Source organism: Xenopus tropicalis, chromosome 9 (genome assembly GCF_000004195.4).
Source record: "Xenopus tropicalis strain Nigerian chromosome 9, UCB_Xtro_10.0, whole genome shotgun sequence".
In the NCBI taxonomy this organism is placed as follows: Eukaryota; Metazoa; Chordata; class Amphibia; order Anura; family Pipidae; genus Xenopus; species Xenopus tropicalis.
Window position 1 is genome coordinate 13,498,104 of NC_030685.2, and position 24,687 is coordinate 13,522,790.

At 47.6% G+C, this 24,687-nt stretch overlaps 1 protein-coding gene across 1 annotated transcript; it reads left to right on the forward strand.

Annotated features, from left to right (window-relative positions):
* Positions 1–4,143: 4,143 nt before the first annotated feature.
* On the forward strand, positions 4,144–9,677 carry LOC733461 (uncharacterized). Its single transcript, NM_001044413.1, is given in 4 exon segments — positions 4,144–4,212; positions 4,859–4,882; positions 6,484–6,651; positions 9,432–9,677. Coding segments are annotated over 4 exon segments (348 nt in total). The 5' UTR covers positions 4,144–4,160; the 3' UTR covers positions 9,536–9,677.
* The last annotated feature ends 15,010 nt before the right edge of the window (positions 9,678–24,687 follow it).

A 24,687-nucleotide genomic window follows, 5' to 3' on the forward strand; every position in this document is an offset into this window, starting at 1 on the left:
GGATTTCTTACTATTGAGTGCTATTCTGATACCTACTGGGAGCTGCTATCTTGCTCCCTTCCCATTGTCTGCTGATCGGCTGCTGGGGGGGAGGGGGGGGATATCACTCCAACTTGCAGCGCAGCAGTAAAGTGTGCCTGAAGTTTATCCGAGCACAGGTCACATGGCTGTGGCACCCTGGGAAATGAAGAATATGGCTAGCCCCATGGGAAAAATAGATTACAATGCAGGATTCTGCTGGAGAAGCTCTATTACTGATGGGTTTTGAAAAACAACACGTTTTCCCATGACAGAATTGCTTTTTATGTTAAGAAGATCTGAAATTTATGTTTCAGTAACATATTGTTTGGTTGCTAAGGCAAGTGGGTTTCTAATAACCAGATAAAAGTTTAAAATTGAAGATATACATCCAAAGTGTATTGGAATATCCTTGTTATGCTCTCCGGCATGCCCATTTATACTAGTGCTGGGTCACACAAATACTTATCGATCGCTATTATTTTGCCTTCACAGATGCCATTTCACAAGGCAACACAGGTGAGTTCTGGAGATCCCCAACAAGAGATTTATTTATCCTCCAATCAGAAGGAAGACAGAGATTCACTCTCACCTTTCTCTTTTTATCTCCTAGGTTCAAACTCCACGACTACAAAAAGCCCCGGTGAGCAACAAACTCAAACCAATGTTCTCTGGTAGCGGTGACAGGTCTGGGGGCTAATGTCACATGGAGTGGATCCTCTGACATTATTGGCCGGTAGTGTTCCTGCACACATATTTATTATAGTGTGTGAGCCGACATCACCAGTGATGTTGCCCATAGCAACCAATCAGCAATTAAATTCGAATGGTCACCTACAAGTTAGAAAACAAAAGCAAAGATTTGATTGGTTGCTATGGGCAACACCCCCAGTGATGTTTGCTTACACATTAAAATAAATATGATCCTGTTCAGTTTTCAGCCAGAAAGGCACAGAGATTCACTCTCACCTTTCTCTTTTTATCCCATAGGTACAAAATCAGCAACTACAAAATACTCTGGTAAGCAAACTGTATAGAGAGATCTGAGGGAGACTTTGCATACAAAAACATCTGTGGGAGGCCTGAGGAGCCTGAGGTATTAGATAGAGCCCCTGTGTAACAATGGCCACCATCACTCATGGCAATTCTACAATATGGGTAGGCATGTAGATGGGCCAAACTAAAGACAGGCAGATAGACGAGGTACAAGCCTAATGACCCTCCCCTGTTGCACTCTAAGTGCCTGTTCTGTCTTCCCCCATCTACATAGGAAGTAGAATATGAGAAAAAAATATCCCAAGAAATGTAAAATTCACTCTGACCTTTTCCGTTTTGTATCTTATAGGCATGAACCCCGCGACTACTAAACGCACAGGTGAGGCAACTAGAGCCAATGACAGGAGCCCTGCACACAGGGAGATCTCTTGAAAGCCTCAGAGAGATCAGAGAAAGGCCGGGGTATAAACCTATCAGAGAGAGGCCCTGGGTATAAACCTATCAGAGGGAGGCCCTGGGTATAAACATATCAGAGGGAGGCCCTGGGTATAAACATATCAGAGGGAGGCCCTGGGTATAAACCTATCAGAGGGAGGCCCTGGGTATAAACATATCAGAGAGAGGCCCTGGGTATAAACATATCAGAGAGAGGCCCTGGGTATAAACATATTAGAGAGAGGCCCTGGGTATAAACATATCAGAGAGAGGCCCTGGGTATAAACATATCAGAGAGAGGCCCTGGGTATAAACATATCAGAGGGAGGCCCTGGGTATAAACATATCAGAGGGAGGCCCTGGGTATAAACATATCAGAGGGAGGCCCTGGGTATAAACATATCAGAGGGAGGCCCTGGGTATAAACATATCAGAGAGAGGCCCTGGGTATAAACATATCAGAGAGAGGCCCTGGGTATAAACATATCAGAGGGAGGCCCGGGGTATAAACATATCAGAGAGAGGCCCGGGGTATAAACATATCAGAGGGAGGCCCGGGGTATAAACATATCAGAGAGAGGCCCTGGGTATAAACATATCAGAGAGAGGCCCTGGGTATAAACATATCAGAGAGAGGCCCTGGGTATAAACATATCAGAGGGAGGCCCGGGGTATAAACATATCAGAGGGAGGCCCTGGGTATAAACATATCAGAGGGAGGCCCTGGGTATAAACCTATCAGAGGGAGGCCCGGGGTATAAACATATCAGAGAGAGGCCCTGGGTATAAACATATCAGAGGGAGGCCCTGGGTATAAACATATCAGAGGGAGGCCCTGGGTATAAACATATCAAATACATTATTTCCTGTCAGGTGATCATTGAGTGATGGAATAACAGAAAATGGCAGCCGAAGGGAAAACCTACAGAATGCCCCTTGCTTTATAGACTGCTCTAACCTCTCTAACCTTTTTTCTGACAGGAGCACACCCAGCAGCTGCTAGACCCCCTGGTGAGTACAGGCCAGAGGCCCAATGTACCCGGAGAGAGGTTCCCTAACTGTAGGACAAAGTCACATGAGGCAAGGTGTAATGTCTGCGTACAAAATACTGACAGAGAGAAGTGGCCTGTGTGCCCTTAGCCTCAAGCTGCTAACACCTCTGTCCAGCGTGATCTCTATGGTACTCTGTGAAGGGAGAGACAAAATGGAGGTGCTATGTATTGAGAGATTAGTTCCCACACTGTGGAGCTGCCTCCATAAGTCCGTGGCCCTGTTATGTGTTAGGGTGGGCCCACAATATGTTTAACTCAAAGAGGACCAGGCTTTCAGTAGCTTTCCCTAACTAATGAGGGAGCAGAATATGAGACAGTTATGTCACAATCCAACAACAGACAGATATTCATTATTTTCCTTCTATTTCATTACAGTTCGAGCAACGACAAAACATTCTGGTGAGTAACACACTCGTGCCCCAGCACAATATTATATCAGAGGGTGTTAAAAACCAGTGCAGTCTGCAGCACTTCTGTGAAATAATCCCTGTGTGATGTGGATAAAATAAATATCTCCTTTTAAAGAGGGCGATATGGGCACCGTAACTGTATATTAGGTACCGACGGATCGAGGAGACAGAGGGGACTGTGGGTCTTAAAAGGACCCCAAATGGTCTGATACTTTGGGGCACCTTTATGAAATATAAAGGGAATTAGGAAATTCAGAAATCAAGATTTAGTTGTTTGGCCCCTGGGCCAGTGATCGGATCATAATGGGGGCCTGGGGGTACTTGTCAGGAGAGAAGTGGGGGTCCCTATACACTGGCCAATAAGTTGCCAACTTGGTCTGAGGGGACAGAGTGGGCAGCTGTTATTGGCTGATAGATATTTATATAACCTTTAGGGCTCTGGCACACGGGGACATTAGTCACCCGCAAAAATCTCCCTGTTCGCGGGCGACTAATCTCCCCGAGTTGCCATCCCACCGGCGACAATGTAAGTCGCCGGTGGGATGGCACACGCGGCGGCGCGATTTCGGCAAATCACCTGCAATTCGGGGAGATTAGTCGCCCGCGAACAGGGAGATTTGTCGCGGGCGACTAATCTCCCCGTGTGCCAGAGCCCTTAAACAGGAATATATACAATATATACAGTTACCTTTGCAATACACAGCCTATAATGTAGCTCCACACCCTCCTCCTAATCATCCCCATCAAGAAAAATCAGTCCTAACCTGCACACCCCAAAAGGGGGTGGGGCTTACCATAATGTTAGCGACATTCTGGTAAAATTGGCGGGTTTTTTTGTATTTTCAGGTATTAGGAGGGATACAGTATACTGAGATATCCCTATGCTCCAACTGGGCAAAACTGTGCCCTTCCAGCTGTTGAACTGTAACTTTCCCTTTGTGTCTGTAGAAAGTGCCAGTGGATATGATTGTGATCAGTTATGTTGTTTTAAGCAATGAATACATGGTATGGCCGTTCCCATGAGAATGTAGCCTGGCAGCTCCCTGATTACACCAGGCTTTGTGTTACAGTATAATGGTAATCCTGCCTTATGTGCGTGTGTTACTGCCTGGCCCTGTGGGGCTGGGAAATGTACCCCGGGTGTGGCAGAATTTCTTGTTTCTGTGGGTGGGGCAGGGTTTGGGGCAAATAAATGAGAGTGGGAAGGTGCTGCTAAGGCAAAGGAGTTTGGACAGAATTCAAGCTGAAGATGAAGCTGTTGGTCGCTCTCCTTATCGTGTTGCTGTCAGTCCTGCTTCAGGGTAAGTGATGGGCGCCCAGCATGGAATGGGGGCTATTTGGAAGGGGCCACCGGGCCGTTGCCATTGGGAGTGTACCCCAGAATGTTGCAATTGTCAAAGGAGCAGCTGAACTGCATTCATTTCTATGGAGGGGTTGGAGCACAGCAGCAGCACTGTCTGATCGTTGGGTCCCTGGATTGGCTTGCTAGATTATAACCCTGTGCAGCAGGGAGTTGTAGTTCGCAGACTAAGGGCTGTAGAACACGGGGAGAATAGACCGAAATCACGGGAGTTGCCTTGAGAGGAAACTTCTGCGAGTTCGGAGAAATCACGGCGCAGCGTATGCCATCCCACCGCCGATTTACATACTCGCCGGTGGGATGGTACTTCAGGGAGATTAGTCGCCCACGACAAGGGAGATTTGTCGCGGGCGACTAGTCTCCCCGTCTGCCACGGCCCTAAAAGTTAATCCAGCAATAGAACCCTCTCTGCCTGTCAGAGCACTGCTTGCCTCACACAGAATTGGTTTTAGGATCCCAGATGTAATGCTCTCTCCTCCTCTCACGCGCCACCTACCCTATAGAACCCCCTCTTCCATCCCTTTAGATGTTGAGATGTTTGTTCCTTTTGTTGGTTCCTTTTGTGACACATTTATTTTTCTCCGCAGTGACAAAGCCAGCAGCTGCACAAGGTAAGTGCTGATTATATTGCAATGTGGGGAATCTTAACCATAAAGCAAGGCGGGACTGCTGTCTCCAATGGGGATCAAGTAAGATCTGTGCCACTGTGACAGAATGCTCTGTTATACAGATAGCTAGAATCTGAGCCATAAAGCAGGGCGGGACTGCTGCTTACAATGGGGATCAAGTAGGATCTGTGCCACTGTGACAGAATGCTCTGTTATACAGATAGCTAGAATCTCAGCCATAAAGCAGGGCAGGACTGCTGCTTACAATGGGGGGATCAGATAGGATCTGTGCCACTGTGACAGAATGCTCTGTTATACAGATAGCTAGAATCACAGTCATAAAGCAGGGCAGGACTGCTGCTTACAATGGGGGGGATCAGATAGGATCTGTGCCAATGTGACAGAATGCTCTGTTATACAGATAGCTAGAATCTCAGCCATAAAGCAGGGCAGGACTGCTGCTTACAATGGGGATCAAGTAGGATCTGTGCCACTGTGACAGAATGCTCTGTTATACAGATAGCTAGAATCTCAGCCATAAAGCAGGGCGGGACTGCTGCTTACAATGGGGATCAAGTAGGATCTGTGCCACTGTGACAGAATGCTCTGTTATACAGATAGCTAGAATCTCAGCCATAAAGCAGGGCAGGACTGCTGCTTACAATGGGGGTATCCGATAGGATCTGTGCCACTGTAACAGAATGCTCTGTTATACAGATAGCTAGAATCTCAGCCATAAAGCAGGGCAGTACTGCTGCTTACAATGGGGGGGATCAGATAGGATCTGTGCCACTGTGACAGAATGCTCTGTTATACAGATAGCTAGAATCTCAGCCATAAAGCAGGGCAGGACTGCTGCTTACAATGGGGGGGATCAGATAGGATCTGTGCCACTGTGACAGAATGCTCTGTTATACAGATAGCTAGAATCTCAGCCATAAAGCAGGGCAGGACTGCTGCTTACAATGGGTGGGGGGGGGATCAGATAGGATCTGTGCCACTGTGACAGAATGCTCTGTTATACAGATAGCTAGAATCTCAGCCATAAAGCAGGGCAGGACTGCTGCTTACAATGGGTGGGGGGGGATCAGATAGGATCTGTGCCACTGTGACAGAATGCTCTGTTATACAGATAGCTAGAATCTCAGCCATAAAGCAGGGCAGGACTGCTGCTTACAATGGGGGGATCAGATAGGATCTGTGCCACTGTGACAGAATGCTCTGTTATACAGATAGCTAGAATCTCAGCCATAAAGCAGGGCAGGACTGCTGCTTACAATGGGGGGATCAGATAGGATCTGTGCCACTGTGACAGAATGCTCTGTTATACAGATAGCTAGAATCTCAGCCATAAAGCAGGGCAGGACTGCTGCTTACAATGGGGATCAGATAGGATCTGTGCCACTGTGACAGAATGCTCTGTTATACAGATAGCTAGAATCTCAGCCATAAAGCAGGGCAGGACTGCTGCTTACAATCATCCCCCGTACAACATCCAAGGGGTTGATGAATGTTGCTCCTGAGCCACTGGTTGGGGACCCTTTCCTCCTGTCAAAGTCTGTTTTAATACGACTCCTGAATGAAATCTTGTGTTCTCCGCACAGGGTTAAAATGCTATTCTTGCAACGCCCCCCCTCCCAACTGTTACAAAAAGAAAATTATTACCTGTGAACCTGGACAAGATAGGTGCGTGAAAACCACCACAAAAATTGTAGACTATGACGGCTCTCCCAACGAGAAGAACGAATTCGACAAATTCATGAATGTTCTGGGTAAGTGTCTCCAATACCACCACCACTCTCAAATGTATTTCTCTATCTGTAGCCCCATATATACCTATATGTAATCCTACGGCTAATGCCCCATGGAGCAAGTTAGCCACCACAATAGATCTTTGCTACCATGGCTGACTAACTGCTCCAAAATGCCTTTCCACCAGCAACAATTGGCAGTGGAAAGGCCTACGCATTCCTTTGGCTCTCTGAAGGAGGACATTTTGCTTGACTTCGGGAAGCCAAAACAACGCATAGGCCTTTCCAACTCCCATACCTCCCAACATTTGAAAAATGAAAAGGGGGATAAAAAGATTTGGTGCGCGCAGTGCGGCGATTTTTTTTTACCACGCCCACTTTTGTGGCCACGCCCCAATTACCACACCCCTTTTTTTATATATAGTTGAAATGGCGGGATCAGACGCAAAATGTGCTATACCCTCATACTGTACTACCTAAGGAAAACAATATAGCAACTCCTAAAGTGAGTTATAACTATGTACCAGTTTTGCCCCCCCATACACAGTGCCCCCAATGGCCCAATAGACAGTACCCCCCCCCCCATATAGAGTGCCCCCATAGACAGTACCCCCCATACACAGTGCCCCTCATAGAAACCGCCCCCATAGACAGTACCCCCATAGAAAGTGCCCCCAATTGACCCCATAGACAATGCCCCCATAGTAAGTGCCCCCAATTGCCCCCATAAACAGTAGCCCCCCCTACACAGTAACCCCTGCTGTACACAGCCGCTCCTTCTTCTTCTGCGACAGGCCCTTTTATAAGGTTGTGCCCCATGCGCATGATGTCACACGTACCACGGGGCACAACCTTATAAAAGGGCCTGTCATCGCCGCACAAGTTGCAGAGCAGCAGAAGAAGCCAACGTCGCGGGTACAGCCATAAAAACCGGGACTGTCCCACAGAAAGCGGGACAATTGAGGGGTATGAACTCCTGTTGTTGCCGGTGGAAAGGCATTTCGGAGTGGTAAAGGTGGCCATACACGGGCAGATCCGCTTGCTTGGCGATGTCGCCAAGCGAGCGGATCTTCACCCAATATCCCCACCTATGGGTGGCCGATATTGGGGAGGCCTGTAGGTGAATTCGATCGTTTGGCCCTGGGGCCAAGTAAATGTAAAATTGACGAGAGTGCTAGTCTAAGCACTTTTGCAATTAACATTCATTATTTTGAAAGTACTGGTTATATGAATGTATTTTGTAACAACAGCACCACCTGCTGATCAGTTTTGAACCATGACATAGTTGAGGAAGTTGACTGGAGAGGGCTGGGCTGATCATCAAACCATCCCTCTTTCTTTCTCCTGACAATTCCCCCGACAAAATCATGGTCAGAAACTGACCTGTAGTTGGTGCTCTTGTAACAAAATGCATTCATATTAATGGTACGTGTAACCCTTAATAGCTTAGAATTAAAAAAAACAAAATCAATAATGAATGTAAATTGAAAAAGTGGTTAGAATAGTGTTCTTTATTTTACTTTCACTTATTTTAAAGGTTCACTTGTCCTTTAAATTCACACTCTGCATGGCTGATGATAGTGCGGGTCAAGTTTGTCATCGGTAGGCGGGTCAGGCACGGGTCTATAATTAGAGGGGACTAGCCAGGTTGGGTAGGGTTTGAGCTGGGAGTGGCAGGTTAGGGCTGACCCACCCACCAATGACCTCACAAAAGGGAGGGGCCAGGGGTGGGCCTATAGATAAGAGAGCTGTAAAGTCGGCAGTGTAAGGTCGCGGGCGGGGAGAGCAAGCACATCTGCTCAACCCAAACCCACCCATGACCCGAAAATGTTGTGCAGAGGTTGGTCCAAACCCACCCGACCCGCGGGTTGTTATTTATATGTATGCAGCACACTGCACTGATTTATGAGCAGCCATGAAGCATCTAAATGAATTGGCAATTAGCCATGCAGGGTGTGGATTCAATAAGTGGCCAGTATTAAAGGGGTGAGGTGGCAACCCTAGTCACAAGCTTGAAAGCAAATGCAGTGTTGCAAAAAATAGTGTTGCAATTTACCTTATTTCTAGTTTTCAAGATATTATCTGTTTTTAAACTAAGGGTTCCCATACACTGGCAGATCCGCTCGCTTGATGATGTCGCCAAGCGAGCGGATCTTCTCCCGATAGCTCCACCTACGGATGGGCGATATCGGGAGAATCCAGGGTTTGGCCCCTGGGGCCAAACGATCGAATTATAACGATAGGTATAGGTAAAGTTGGTCCAGGGGCCGCATCAAGAGCAGATGCGGTCCCCGATCCGACTAGATTTTCTAACCTGCCCGATCGAGATCTGGGCAATTTCAGGCCAGATGTCGGTCGGTCGGGCAGGCTGGTCGGTAGTGCCCATACACAGGCCGATAGCTGCCGAATCGGTCTAAGGGACTGATATCGGCCCGTGTATGGGGACCTTAAGCAAATCGAACAGCTAAATAAAACTAATTGCCAACTGGCAATCTCGTGTAATGAATCTGAAACCACAGTGCCACCTGCTGGTCATATTGGATGACAGCCTACAGAGCAAGAGCAGCATTGTAAGAGTTTCCTTTTCGCAAATGTCATTTTGAGCCTACTGTATCCAGTCAGCTGACAGCCAGCAGGTGGCGCTGTAGTTTCACACTAATTAAAAAACTGCTTCTATTTTAAAAACTCAAAAACTGAAATGGATGTCATTTGCAGAAGTGCAGGACGAGCATTTATACATATGTTCATTTTGAGGGTTTGCATGTCCTTTAATATACCGATGCTGTGCTCTCTTCTGACAGTGTGGGAGCGGGTCTGTATGACTGCCAAGGAGTGTGAAGCCTATAAGCAACGCACCAAAATAAGAGATGTGACCTGCTGCAACACAAATCTGTGCAATGCTTGAGAAGGGACGGCCATGTCTGGATAAGCCTTGGGGGGGCACGAGGCCTGAGGCAGGGGCAGTGGAAGTTGCTGAAAAGGGGGGTATTGATAAAAAGATGTCTCCTCAATCATATTTTGTTATTAAAGTAAGAGCTGAAAGCAAACCTGCGTGCTTGTGTCTATATACTGGGGGTATTTAAGGAGTCTAGTAACGCATAGCAACCAGGCCGAATGAAACATCTGATTGACTGCTAAGGGGTTGTTAGATTGTCCTGTGACAGAATTCCACTTTACGGATCTGTGAGCATAGACGACACTCCAAAATGATGTGTGACTGCAGGTAAGTCTCCCTCTACTTGCTCCTTCCTATCAGGTGGGTGCTTTTTAGGGTTGGCACCCATCTGGTTTTGACCAGGACTGCCAGGTTTTTAGAAGGGCTGTCTGGGTCAAAATTGCCTGCCAGGTAGGACTTTTCTAGATTGACGCTGCGATTGGCCAATTGCTGTGTCAAAGCCCTCCTCCGTGATGTCACTGCCTCCACCTTCTGACATCACCACCTGCCTCCCTGCTGCCTTTCGGCAGAGAAAAAGGTGGCAACCGTAGTGCTTTTAGGCACGAGGCTGGTATAACTCAATCTTACATTCTATTGATTTAGGGGCAGAAACCTTCCTGTGTAGGAACCCAACCCACTGTATTCCACGGAGCCTTTCCACTATGTGCTAGCAAACATGTGCCCTGTAGCCCTATTCAGCCTAAATGGCTGCTCCTACACCTTTACTGGTGGGCGACACGGGCAGGGGGGTGGGTGGTGATGTCACAGGGAGTGGGGGGGTGGTGATGTCACATGGAGTGGGGGGGTGGTGATGTCACGGGGAGTGGGGGAGGGGTGGGTGGTGATGTCACGGGGCAGGGAAGGGGTGGGACAGTAGGGTCACTGGGATGTGGGGCTATGATGTGGCGATTGGCCGGAAAACCGGGCAGGCAATTTTGACCCAGACAGCATTTCTGAACCCGGATTTCTGCCCGGATCAAAACCGGACAGATGGCAACCCTAGGGGACTCACTCTGTGGGGGCAGAGGGTGCCAGTAGCAACGGTAACAGTCTGGTGCTTAAAATGGCTCTTAAATGGATTTCATTGTGACCAATTATAGCAATAAATACACAGAGGTATAACCATGCCCATGAAGAGAATGCGGTTTGGCACCTCCCTGATTATATAGGGCTCTACGTTACTGCCTGTCCCTGCGCACAGAGAAATGTACCCCGGTCATGGCAGAATTTCTTGTTTGTGTGGGTGAGGCAGGGTTTGGGGCATATAAATGAGGGTGGGAAGGTGCTACCAAAGCATAAAGGCCTCAGAGTTTGGGCAGAATCAGAGACGCTGAAGATGAAGCTGTTGGTCGCTCTGCTGGTTGTGTCCCTGGCAGTCCTGCTTCAGGGTAAGTGTTGGGCGCCCCATGGAATTACATGGCAATAAGCAGAAACTAGGGGGGCTGGGTACGGGGGTAATAACAAGGATAGTAAGTTCTGCAGCGTGTACTTGGTCTCCTGTCACTAAAGCAAAACCCCCAACAACCAACTTCTGTCATATGACAGTAATCATAATAATCACTCAGACAACATCATTAGTTTTTGGTCATGTTTATTAAAATTTTTACTATAAATTCACCGAATAAAATGCGGGCCCCAAATCATTCCTATTTAAGGGAGAACACAATTTGCACCATTGCAAATGGGCAGGCCCACCACCAGTTGCCATAGTAGACATGTATGGGCTTCTCCTGTAGGGGTACACATGACCCGGAAGCTGAACCAGTGCCAGTGAGCCCCTCAATGGTCACCCCTCCGAAAACACACTTGGGCTTCCCCTGTAGGCATACTCGTTTACCCGGAAGCAAAACCCGTGCCAGTGAGCCCCTCAATGGTCGCCCCTCCGAAAACACACTTGGGCTTCTCCTGTAGGCATACTCGTTGACCCGGAAGCTGAACCAGTGCCAGTGAGCGCCTCAGTGGTCGCCCCTCCGTTAAAATGGGCTTTACTTGGTTTATCCCCAAGGCCAGAAAGCAAAATCCATGCCAGGTGGATTCCCAGCGGTTGCCCCCACACAGTTCCAGGGCCTGCCAACCACCATTGCCATTCCCACCACCTATTGTTTATCAATTAACAAACCCCCCCAGACTGATTTCATCCGGCCTATTACCCACACAGCCCTTATGGGGCTTCTTTTGTATTCACTGCACTCAGCCTCTTCTGATTGCCAATAGTTACATGCTATTAAAAGGAAGGGGGGTGTCTGTTAATTAGATACCCCTAGTAATTACAGTCACTGATCCGGGTCAGTGCTCCTCATCACTTAAAAATGCAGCGGCCCAAGGTTTCCTCCTAGCAGTGCAGCTCCGCCATCTTTGGCTGCTTCTGAATATGCCTTTCTGCTGCCATGCCCAATATAGCTGCCCGGGACCTCTCCCATGGACAATATATTAAATATCATAAACATTACTATATAGGTATGGGACCTGTTATCCAGAATGCTCGGGTCCTGGGGTTTTCTGTTGGATAAGGGGCCTTTTAGTAATTTGGATCTCCATACCTTGAGTCTGCTTAAAAAATTAAAAAAACACCAATAGAATTGCTTTGCCTCCATTATATATCAGTTAGGCTCAGGTACAAAGCAGATTGTACTGTGCAGATTGATGTGTATTTCTTTACCGAATTATATTCAGTTTTATAGGGAGGGGTTAGAGTTTAGCAGCGGTACAGAGCTTGGAAAAAGGTAATTAACTCCTAAAGCCCTGTGTCTTCACCTAGGTGTTGCTAGACTACAACTCCCAGTATTCTTCAACATATTTAATAAAGGGCTAAAGCATGCTGGGAGTTTTAGTCTGTGGATCCAAAGTTACTCCTCCAGAAGTGTTGGCAGGGAAGGGCAAATAATGGGACGAGATGTTTGTTACTGGAATCTCTTTTTAATTGGTGTCTTTCATTGCTCTGCAGGAACCAAGCCGACTGAAGGTAAGTGCCGAGTATAATGCAATGGGGAGAGTATAATGGATTTTTTAGAGAGGGATAACAATGAAAGTTAGAATCTCAGCCCTAATGCAGGAGAGGGCTGCCTTCTATACCCATTGTAAGCAGCAGTGCTGCCCTGCTTTATGGCTGAGATTCTAGCTATCTGTATAACAGAGCATTCTGTCACAGTGGCACAGATCCTATCTGATCCCCATTGTAAGCAGCAGTCCTGCCCTGCTTTATGGCTGAGATTCTAGCTATCTGTATAACAGAGCATTCTGTCACAGTGGCACAGATCCTACCTGATCCCCCCATTGTAAGCAGCAGTCCTGCCCTGCTTTATGGCTGAGATTCTAGCTATCTGTATAACAGAGCATTCTGTCACAGTGGCACAGATCCTATCTGATCCCCCCCCATTGTAAGCAGCGGTCCTGCCCTGCTTTATGGCTGAGATTCTAGCTATCTGTATAACAGAGCATTCTGTCACAGTGGCACAGATCCTATCTGATCCCCCCCATTGTAAGCAGCAGTCCTGCCCTGCTTTATGGCTGAGATTCTGGGATCTGTATAACAGAGCATTCTGTCACAGTGGCACAGATCCTATCTGATCCCCCCATTGTAAGCAGCAGTCCTGTCCTGCTTTATGGCTGAGATTCTAGCTATCTGTATAACAGAGCATTCTGTCACAGTGGCACAGATCCTATCTGATCCCCCCCATTGTAAGCAGCAGTCCTGCCCTGCTTTATGGCTGAGATTCTAGCTATCTGTATAACAGAGCATTCTGTCACAGTGGCACAGATCCTCTCTGATCCCCCCCCATTGTAAGCAGCAGTCCTGCCCTGCTTTATGGCTGAGATTCTAGCTATCTGTATAACAGAGCATTCTGTCACAGTGGCACAGATCCTATCTGATCCCCCCCCATTGTAAGCAGCAGTCCTGCCCTGCTTTACGGCTGAGATTCTAGCTATCTGTATAACAGAGCATTCTGTCACAGTGGCACAGATCCTATCTGATTCCCCCCCATTGTAAGCAGCAGTCCTGCCCTGCTTTATGGCTGAGATTCTGGGATCTGTTTCTATCTGTATAAAAGTAGCTGTACAACACCAGGCACAAATGTTGTCTGGTCATACACCGCATATAAATTCTAATGTATCTGAGTGTAGCCAGCTACTACCTATAACATTTAATTAAATACACAGGCATGTTATACCTTTTGGCTGTTGGTGGGCTGGGAGTTGTATTTCAACATTAGCGGAAGGGCTGAAGGGTGGAAAACAATGATATAAAGGGTTACTGACTGGCCTATTATCACCATGTTCTCCTACTGTCTCCATCTTATGCTACCATCTCCATTCGGTCCTATTGTCTGTGTCTTGCCCTACTGTTTCTATCTTGTCCTTCAGTTTCCATTTCTCCTACTGTCACCATATATGTTTGCCTCTTTGCCCAAATAATTTTTTTAATGGTTGGAACCCACCTAAAAACAGCTCTTATTGATTCCCTGAGCTAAATCATTTCAGCTTTACACACCCCCCATTTTATACCTTGTACCCCCCCCCCCCCTTACAGGCCTACGGTGCTATTCCTGTGATTACAAGCACAGCTGTAAGAAAAAGCACACTATCGCCTGCAAACCTGAGCAAGACTCATGTGTAAGAGCTCACAATAAAATTCGTGGTTACACCGGCATTCCTGACCGGGAGAATGAGTACAACGCAACCATGGATGTTCTTGGTAAGTGCCTCCCCACTGAATTCTTATGCTCCAACTTCTCTCAGATGTGCTCTGTGTGTATTTTATTCTGTGTTCTCTATCCCATCACACTGATCTGTCATTTTATATAGATTCTGCATTCTGCCACTAGGGGGAGCATGCACTTAAAAACAGAAATCTCCCAGCTGAAATCCTTGAAAAATGGCACTGCTGCAAAGGCTCTAGGCATAAGGGTATAACTACACTTTAGATCAGGGGTGCCCAGATTTTGTCCATGTGATGACTAGTTTTAGACAAGTTATCACATCTAATTCTGCCACTTCAGGTGTTACACTGTCATGGAAACGAAGACCTTGTTGTATTTAAACAACCATGTCCCCAGCTATTTTAGTTAAAGCCCGAATATTGGCAACAATGCTGGGCCAGGGATCTCCATTTTGGAGAGCTGCCTGTAGCAGAGGAAAGAAATCTAGTCACTGTGTTCACCAATAGAAATACTTCTGCCTAGACAGGCCCTTCCTCTCAACAACAACTAAATATTTTTTATCGAAAAGAAAACACTGTGGGGTGCCAATATGCTGGGGACACCCAGGGTGAAGTGAACACTAACTTTGTAGCCCAGGCCGGTGAATATTTTCCATAAAAATCGCACTTGCCCAGTGTATATCCTTCTGGGGTGCTGTGCCGCCATGTTTGGCCCATTTCCCAAGTGTCCCTAGTGCCTCCCTTTGTGCTGAGGGCCAAGCCTCCTGATATCTATAAGGATTCCTCATTCAGCCTCACATTGAGATTAAAATCCACTCTCTCTCTCTATTGTGTCTCAAATGCCCCTTCTCCCCTATTGCCTACATGGTATGACCGAACGCTCTGCCTTCTTCTTCTCCCAGTGTTGGAGCGGCGCTGTATGACTGCTGAGGGATGTAGGCGTTATAAGGAGAGGACCAAGAAAATATTTACTGTGACCTGCTGCTCCAACGATCTGTGCAACCCTTAAGAAGCAACCTTGTCTGGTTAAATCTGATTGGACACAATCGGCGGGGCAAGATGGGAGAGGGCGCTGACAGGGCACCTCAGTCACATGTTGCAATAAAAGCACCAACTGAAACCAGACTTGTGTGTTTGTGCCTGAACCCAGGGACTATTTTTTCTTACCGTGGCCTCATGTGGGTGCATTAATACAATAGCACAGGAAGGAGATATGAAACAATGGGCAAAGTTTGGCAAGGGTCGGGTCTGGGCCGCCGGGGCCCACCGGGGTTTTTCCCGGTTTCCCAGCGGTCCAGTCCGACCCTGTCTGGAACAACCTTTGCCTGTTACACATGACAGCAGGTAAAGGTGGCCATACACATTAAGATCCGCTCGCCTGGCGAGGTCGCCAAGCGAGCGGATCTTCTCCCAATATCCCCACCTATGGGTGGGCGATATCAGGTGAATTCAGGCTAATTCTGTCATTTGGCCCTGGGGCCAAACAATCGAATTAGAACGCCGGTAATAGACGCAATCGGTTTGGGGACTGCATCAACGAGCCAATGCGGACCCTGATCCGACTAAATTTTTTAACCTGCTCGATCGATATCTGCCCAGATGTTGTTGTTTGTGCCCCTAAACGGGCCGATAAGCTGCCGAATCGGTTCAAGGGATATGTGGCCATGTATGGCCACCTTTAGGGTCTCTTTGCACACATAATGGGTTCATTTACTCTGCGTGATTAGTGTTAGTAGTGATGCCAAATGGGTCCCCTGAGCTCGGTGTCACTTCCTCCATTCCATTGATTAAGAAAGATGATTTTAAAATAGGTAATGAAGCCTTTACATTGTCTGTGCCTTTTTTTGTTGCCCCTTTATGAACCTTAGCTGCTGGTCTATGGACTATGGCCGATTTACACCATTAGGTTGCACTATGGGCACACAAAGAACTACAGAGATCATAGTGGCAGTCACAGCTTTACTTACTGCCTGGCTCCGGTGTAATACACAAACACAGTGTTAGACTATGAACATCCCTGGCACCCTTTATGAGCAGTATTAATAAACCAGTTAATACTGGCAGGGCTGCCATGAAGGGGGTACTCCAGTCAGGGGCCCAGTGCCAGTGGGGGGGTCCCATGAAAAAAGAAAGGTTGATTTAGGGGTCACAAAGTAGACAGGGCTTGCAAAGAAGTGGGTGGTGTTTGGTTGGATCATCGATGGCGTTAGGGGTGTGATTGGCTTTTCTAGTTGGGTCAGACATTCACAGCGCATTGGAACCCCATTCTATTGGCTAAAAGGCTCAGGTACCCAGTGGGCTATAAACAGGTGTGTGTGTTCTGGTTTCTCCCACACCCCATAAACATGCACAAACAGTAACCGGCCCCTGTAAAGCAAATTAGCCATATATTGCTCCTATAGAAGGGAAGGAAGGGCAAAGGGGAAGAGGAAACTCTTTCATACCCCCAAGAATAACAGAACTGATCCATAACAATATTGTTTATTGCATGTGTCACTCAGCACACACACCAAATATTTATACACAGCATCCCACACGAGGAATAAATACCCCTCTCCTGAATTTAACATGTCGTGTTACTCCGAGGGGATGGGCTAAACCTGTCTGGGATTAAACCTGGGCCCATCTGCATTAGTATCCTACCCTGGGGAAGGGATCCTTATGCCCCCTCAGTACTGAGGGGCAAGAAGTTCCTGGGCTGCCCATCTTCCTATGGAGGATGTTGCCCCCAGCAGGGGCACCCCCCAGTCCAACCCTAGATGGGGACAAATGGAAAGGATGGCTGTATTAGTGGAGGGTGCCCTCTATTGCAATCTGAAAGGTTATCGTCTGAAACAGTTGTTGATAGCAGATTATCCCTCAAAATTACAGCCAGTCATTTTGAGTACAATTGCCATAACTAGGCCAAGGCCATGTGTAAATAAAAATCTCTGTAGGCAGAGACAAGATGGAGGCCCAACATATAGAGAAGTCAGTCATGTGATGTGTCACATGTTTAGCATGACAGTCAGACATTTTGGCCTCCCGCTCTTGCTGTGGGAAGGCAGAGAATCACACAGGTCCCAGTTAGACAGGAGATGAAATGGCGCAGCCTGGAAGCTGCAATATTTACTGTTTCCACTGGGTGCCCCTTCCCAGGCCCAGACTGGCAACCTGTTGTTTCTGGCAAATGCCAGAGGGGCTGCTGTAAGATGCCATACACAGTTAATGTTTATTAGGCCTGTTTGGGTATTAGGCCCCTCAGCAAAACTAGAAACTGGTCAAAACCCGTCCATCCAGCTAAACATTTTAAAATAACTACCCGCTACCTGATGAGCAAGTAATACCACTCTGATGGCTGTAACGAGGGCCTGAACCCAAACAAGCCTGAAGGCTTCCTGAATAGCGGGACTCCCCATGTACAAATGGGAGATCTATGGGTTATAACACATGGGCCCATTCAAATGTTTTGCACCACTTTCAGTTTGGTCATTGAGTTTGCCTCAGGTGAATATCGCTCAGAAATTCATCAGTGGGGGTTTCCGAGTGATAGTCACCTAAACCGTGAGGGGTAGAATATGAGGCAGGTGTGTCACAATCCAACAACAGAAATTCACTATTTTACTCTGAGTAATGACAGAATATCCTGGTGAGAAACAAACTCATGTCCTTTCGCTCTGATATTATAGATAACCCCCCCCCCACCCCGTATGGAGAGATACATCAGAGACAGGCCTTGTGCTTGTACATTAGAGACAGGCCGTGTGCTTGTACATTAGAGACAGGCCTTGTGCTTGTACATTAGAGACAGGCCTTGTGCTTGTACATTAGAGACAGGCCGTGTGCTTGTACATTAGAGACAGGCCGTGTGCTTGTACATTAGAGACAGGCCGTGTGCTTGTACATTAGAGACAGGCCGTGTGCTTGTACATTAGAGACAGGCCTTGTGCTTGTACATTAGAGACAGGCCTTGTGCTTGTACATTAGAGACAGGCCTTGTGCTTGTACATTAGAGACAGGCCTTGTGCTTGTACATTAGAGACAGGCCTTGTGCTTGTAGATTAGAGACAGGCCATGTGCTTGTACATTAGAGACAGGCCTTGTGCTTGTACATTAGAGACAGGCCGTGTGCTTGTACATTAGAGACAGGCCGTGTGCTTGTACATTAGAGACAGGCCTTGTGCTTGTACATTAGAGACAGGCCGTGTGCTTGTACATTAGAGATAGGCCGTGTGCTTGTACATTAGAGACAGGCCTTGTGCTTGTACATTAGAGACAGGCCTTGTGCTTGTAGATTAGAGACAGGCCGTGTGCTTGTACATTAGAGACAGGCCTTGTGCTTGTACATTAGAGACAGGCCGTGTGCTTGTACATTAGAGACAGGCCTTGTGCTTGTACATTAGAGACAGGCCGTGTGCTTGTACATTAGAGATAGGCCGTGTGCTTGTACATTAGAGACAGGCTGCGTGCTTGTACATTAGAGACAGGCCTTGTGCTTGTACATTAGAGACAGGCCGTGTGCTTGTACATTAGAGACAGGCCGTGTGCTTGTACATTAGAGACAGGCTGCGTGCTTGTACATTAGAGACAGGCCACGTGCTTGTACATTAGAGACAGGTCGTGTGCTTGTACATTAGAGACAGGCCTTGTGCTTGTACATTAGAGACAGGGCTTGTACATTAGAGACAGGCTGCGTGCTTGTACATTAGAGACAGGGCTTGTACATTAGAGACAGGGCTTGTACATTAGAGACAGGCCTTGTGCTTGTACATTAGAGACAGGCCGTGTGCTTGTACATTAGAGACAGGCCGTGTGCTTGTAGATTAGAGACAGGCCTTGTGCTTGTACATTAGAGACAGGCCGTGTGCTTGTAGATTAGAGACAGGCCGTGTGCTTGTACATTAGAGACAGGCCTTGTGCTTGTAGATTAGAGACAGGCTGTGTGCTTGTACATTAGAGACAGGCCGTGTGCTTGTACATTAGAGACAGGCCGTGTGCTTGTACATTAGAGACAGGCTGCGTGCTTGTACATTAGAGACAGGCCGTGTGCTTGTACATTAGAGACAGGCTGCGTGCTTGTACATTAGAGACAGGCCGCGTGCTTGTACATTAGAGACAGGCCTTGTGCTTGTACATTAGAGACAGGGCTTGTACATTAGAGACAGGCCGTGTGCATGTATATTAGAGACAGGCCTTGTGCTTGTACATTAGAGACAGGCCGTGTGCTTGTACATTAGAGACAGGCTGCGTGCTTATACATTAGAGACAGGCCGTGTGCTTGTACATTAGAGACAGGCCTTGTGCTTGTAGATTAGAGACAGGCCGTGTGCATGTATATTAGAGACAGGCCTTGTGCTTGTACATTAGAGACAGGCCGTGTGCTTGTAGATTAGAGACAGGCCGTGTGCTTGTAGATTAGAGACAGGCCGTGTGCATGTATATTAGAGACAGGCCTTGTGCTTGTACATTAGAGACAGGCCGTGTGCTTGTAGATTAGAGACAGGCCGTGTGCTTGTAGATTAGAGACAGGCCGTGTGCTTGTAGATTAGACACAGGCCGTGTGCTTGTAGATTAGAGACAGGCTGCGTGCTTGTAGATTAGACACAGGCCGTGTGCATGTATATTAGAGACAGGCCTTCAGGGCCGGACCAAGGTATTTTGACACCCTAGGCAAAGGCTTTAATCAGCCCCCCCCCCGTCCTGCATTACCATTTCCCACCTCACTATTATACAGTTTAATTTTTTTTTTTTTGCATTTTAAATAAAATTGTTAGTGGCACAACAGACAGTTTCATTCATCTTACAACACATTTATGAAGGAAACTTAATTTATATAAATTAAATACAGCACACATGAAACAGCAGCCCCCAGTCACAGCAGTCACACATCGCAACCCGGAGGTCCAACCGCAGCCCAGATATTCAGAAAAAACTAATAAATGTATGCCATCTGCCATCATTCAACCCTTCCCCCTTCTGACTGTCCATGTAGCCATGCCAACAGCCTTCATATTGTCCCCATGTACCTGGGCCATCATCCATCATATTGCCCCCAATCTGTACCTGTGCCAGCAGCAGCCAATCCCTCCGATTGCCCCCAAATAATCTGTACCTGTGCCAGCAAAAGCCATCATATTGCCCAAAGCCCCCAAATAATCTGTACCTGTGCCAGCAGCGGCCAAGATATTGCCCCCAAATACATAGGCGGAGGGTGACTTTTTTGTTTGGGGGGGCTAAATATGGGCCCCTACACAGACTGACCTACAGCTAATGTGACACTTAGTGGATTCGCTGCTGGTGTAAAAAATTAACCTCCCAACTACCTCTTGCCATTCCCACTGACTCCCAGGGATACTGTACAAAAGTGCGGGTGGGGGTGCTTTTTTTAACCATAAAATGCTTAGGATGTAAAAGCATTCATTTTATACATTTGTGTTTGTGATCAGTTAGCTTCAAGGGGTAGTTCACCTTTAAATTAACTTTTAATATGATGTAGACATTGATATCCTGAGACAAGTTGCAATAGGTCCTCTTTTATTTTTAATGGTTTTTCGGTTATTTAGCTTATTGTTCAGCAGCTCTCCATTTGGTATTTCAGCAGCTATCTGGTTGCTAGGGTCTTATTTACCAGGTAGTGGTTTAAACAAGAGATGAGAATATGAATAGTTAAGGGGCCTGCATGGAAAAGTAAAACTGTAGCTTCACAGAGCAATACTTTTTGGTCAGTGACCCTCATTTGAAAGCTGGAAAGAGGCAGAAGCGAAAGGCAAATTATTCAAAAACTATAATTAACTTGGAAGACCAATTGCAAAGTTGCTAGGAATAGGCCATTTAATAACATACTACAAGTTAACTTAAAAGTGAACTTCCCCTTTAGATGGGTTTAAGTTAGCTTTATAGAGAGAGAGGCAGCAGGTACTGACATCCCATGCACGTTATATACAGTGAGACGCAGTCTCTATATACAAAACCAGCACATTACCGTATTTTTCGCCATATAAGGCGCTCCGGAATATAAGACACACCCAATTTTAAAGGAGGAAAATCTAGAAAAGATTCTGAACCAAATCAATTGAGTAACCTGAAGCTCTTGAATCACCATCTATATTTCCCCCAAAATAAATCAGTTCTAAATCACCAACAGCTTAAGATCGTACACTAAACTCCCCTCCCAATGCAGTCCCCATGCTCCTCACATACAATGCGTGTAAACTATATACTACTACTATATACTCACATATAGGTGCCACAACAAGTTCCCTGTGCTCCTTATTTTCCCCTAAGCGGGAAGCCGTGCGCCCGTCCATCCACGGGGGGTGTGTGTTCTTGGGTGTTGTAGTATATAGTTGCGAGCGCGCCGGACTGACAGGCGCCTACAGTCCCCGGAGCGTGCTGCCGTATTGACTCACATATAGGTGCCCTGTTCCCCGTGCTCCTCATATTCCCCAGAGCGAAGCCGTGCGCATGCGCGCCTGTGCACCTGCCGGCGGGTACACGGGCGCGCGTGCGCACGGCTTCGCTCTGGGGAATATGAGGAGCACGGGGAACAGGGCACCTATATGTGAGTCAATATTTGTCGTATTTGTCATATAAGACGCACCAACTTTTCCCCCCCAGTTTTGGGGAAGAAAAAGTGCGTCTTATACGGCGAAAAATACGGTATATGCAGTGAAACGCAGTCTTTATATACAAAACCAGCACATTATATGCAGTGAGACACAGTCTTTATATACAAAACCAGCACATTATATACAGTGAGACACAGTCTTTATATACAAAACCAGCACATTATATACAGTGAGACGCAGTCTTTATATACAAAACCAGCACATTATATGCAGTGAGACACAGTCTTTACATACAAAACCAGCACATTATATGCCATGAGGAGCAGTGGGCACTGATGGCAAATATTCAGGCCCTGGCACTATAACACTGGCACTGATACACAGCATTGGCTCCACTGTAACTAACTAGAAATGAAAAAAACAATGACAAAAGTAAAAGAAATATAGAAAGTGCAAATAACAAATATATAAAAGCACAATGAGCTTTGTCAGGGGGAAAAAGTTAACTTACCCTCCATCTGTTAGGGTAGGGGATATTATAGATGTCAGGTGACAAAAAACAATTTAATTTCAGCTAGTGGGTCAGCCTTTAGAACATATACAGTATAGTACTTGTGTATAGTACCTGTGTATAGTGCCTGTGGGATTAAAACTGCAGCAAAAGTTCAAAGTTGGTTCTTGGGTAAAGTTTACAGCCTGCAGATTCTTCTTTTTTTTGTCTTCAATTCAAATTGCAAAATCTCCCGATCCCTGCCTGCATCTGCGCCTTGATTGGTCAATTTTACTGCCTGTCAAGAAAGCTGTGCTCTGATTGGAGAATCCACAAGAAGAAAGATCCAATCAGAGCACAGCTGATTTCTGCAGAACCCGGGGAAGATTTGCAGGACAGTGCAGCAAGGGAGCCAGGTTTTAAGGTGCCAAAGCAGGTTTGGGGAGGCTTAGCCTCCCCAAGCCTTATTGAAAATCCGCCTATGCCCAAATATGTTCCTGTGCCAGCACCCAGCATCAGAAAATAAGCCCGGGTTTTCTCCTGCTCTGTATTCCGTGCAAACCACACCAACGCACCAGCACTCAAACCAGAGCCTTTATGCTCCCATACCAAATGGCGGCTGCTCCACAAGAAGAGATGAGTCTGCTTATGGGCCAATTCACCCTTTTTCTTGTACTTTCAGCTCCGTGCTGTGAGATTCACTAAACAAGGGTGGGGAGGGGTGCAGAGGTGCAAGTTGGGCAAACAGGGGCCAGTGGGCCTGAGACAGACGGGGGCAGATGGACAGGGTGTCAGGCTTAATGGACGGTCAGGTCCCCAACTCTCCAGTCTGAAAGGTAATAGTCTGAAACAGCTAGTGTATTTTCTCGATAGTGGATTATCCCTCAAAACTACAGCCAGTCAGTGTATAATTGCAATAACCAGGACGCTGCCCATGGAAATCAGAAAGGCCACGAGTGCACATAGATCAGCTGGAGTCTCTGAGGTGCCCTGTGTAGGGAGAGACAAGATGGAGGCAAAACCTATAGAGATGTCATGTGACGTGTTTAGCATGGCAGTAAGACATTTTGGCCTCCCGCTCTTGCTGTGGGAAGGCAGAGAATCACACAGGTCCCAGTTAGACAGGAGATGAAATGGCGCAGCAGAGGCCTGGAAGCTGCAATATTTACTGTTTCCCCTGGGTGCTCAGCCCCCGGCCCAGACTGGCAACCTGTGGCCTATGCCTGAGGCGCTGCTGTAAGGTGCCACAGACAGTCACTATTTATTGGGCTGGGGGGGCTGTTTGTGCCTCTGGGTACTGGGAATGCCAGGGGAGCTGTAAGGTGCCACAGACAGTCACTATTTATTGGGCTGGGGGGGCTGTTTGTGCCTCTGGGTACTGGGAATGCCAGGGGGGCTGTAAGGTGCCACAGACAGTCACTATTTATTGGGCTGGGGGGGCTGTTTGTGCCTCTGGGTACTGGGAATGCCAGGGGGGCTGTAAGGTGCCACAGACAGTCACTATTTATTGGGCTGGGGGGGGTGTTTGTGCCTCTGGGTACTGGGAATGCCAGGGGGGCTGTAAGGTGCCACAGACAGTCACTATTTATTGGGCTGGGGGGGGTGTTTGTGCCTCTGGGTACTGGGAATGCCAGGGGAGCTGTAAGGTGCCACAGACAGTTACTATTTATTGGGCTGGGGGGGCTGTATGTGCCTCTGGGTACTGGGAATGCCAGGGGGGCTGTAAGGTGCCACAGACAGTCACTATTTATTGGGCTGGGGGGGGCTGTTTGTGCCTCTGGGTACTGGGAATGCCAGGGGGGCTGTAAGGTGCCACAGTCAGTCACTATTTATTGGGCTGGGGGGGCTGTTTGTGCCTCTGGGTACTGGGAATGCCAGGGGGGCTGAAAGGTGCCACAGACAGTCACTATTTATTGGGCTGGGGGGGTTGTTTGTGCCTCTGGGTACTGGGAATGCCAGGGGGGCTGTAAGGTGCCACAGACAGTCACTATTTATTGGGCTGGGGAGGCTGTTTGTGCCTCTGGGTACTGGGAATGCCAGGGGGGCTGTAAGGTGCCACAGACAGTCACTATTTATTGGGCTGGGGGGGCTGTTTGTGCCTCTGGGTACTGGGAATGCCAGGGGGGCTGAAAGGTGCCACAGACAGTCACTATTTATTGGGCTGGGGGGGTTGTTTGTGCCTCTGGGTACTGGGAATGCCAGGGGGGCTGTAAGGTGCCATAGACAGTCACTATTTATTGGGCTGGGGGGGCTGTTTGTGCCTCTGGGTACTGGGAATGCCAGAGGGGCTGTAAGGTGCCACAGACAGTCACTATTGGGCTGGGGGGGCTGTTTGTGCCTCTGGGTACTGGGAATGCCATGGGGGCTGTAAGGTGCCACAGACAGGCACTATTTATTGGGCTGGGGGGGCTGTTTGTGCCTCTGGGTA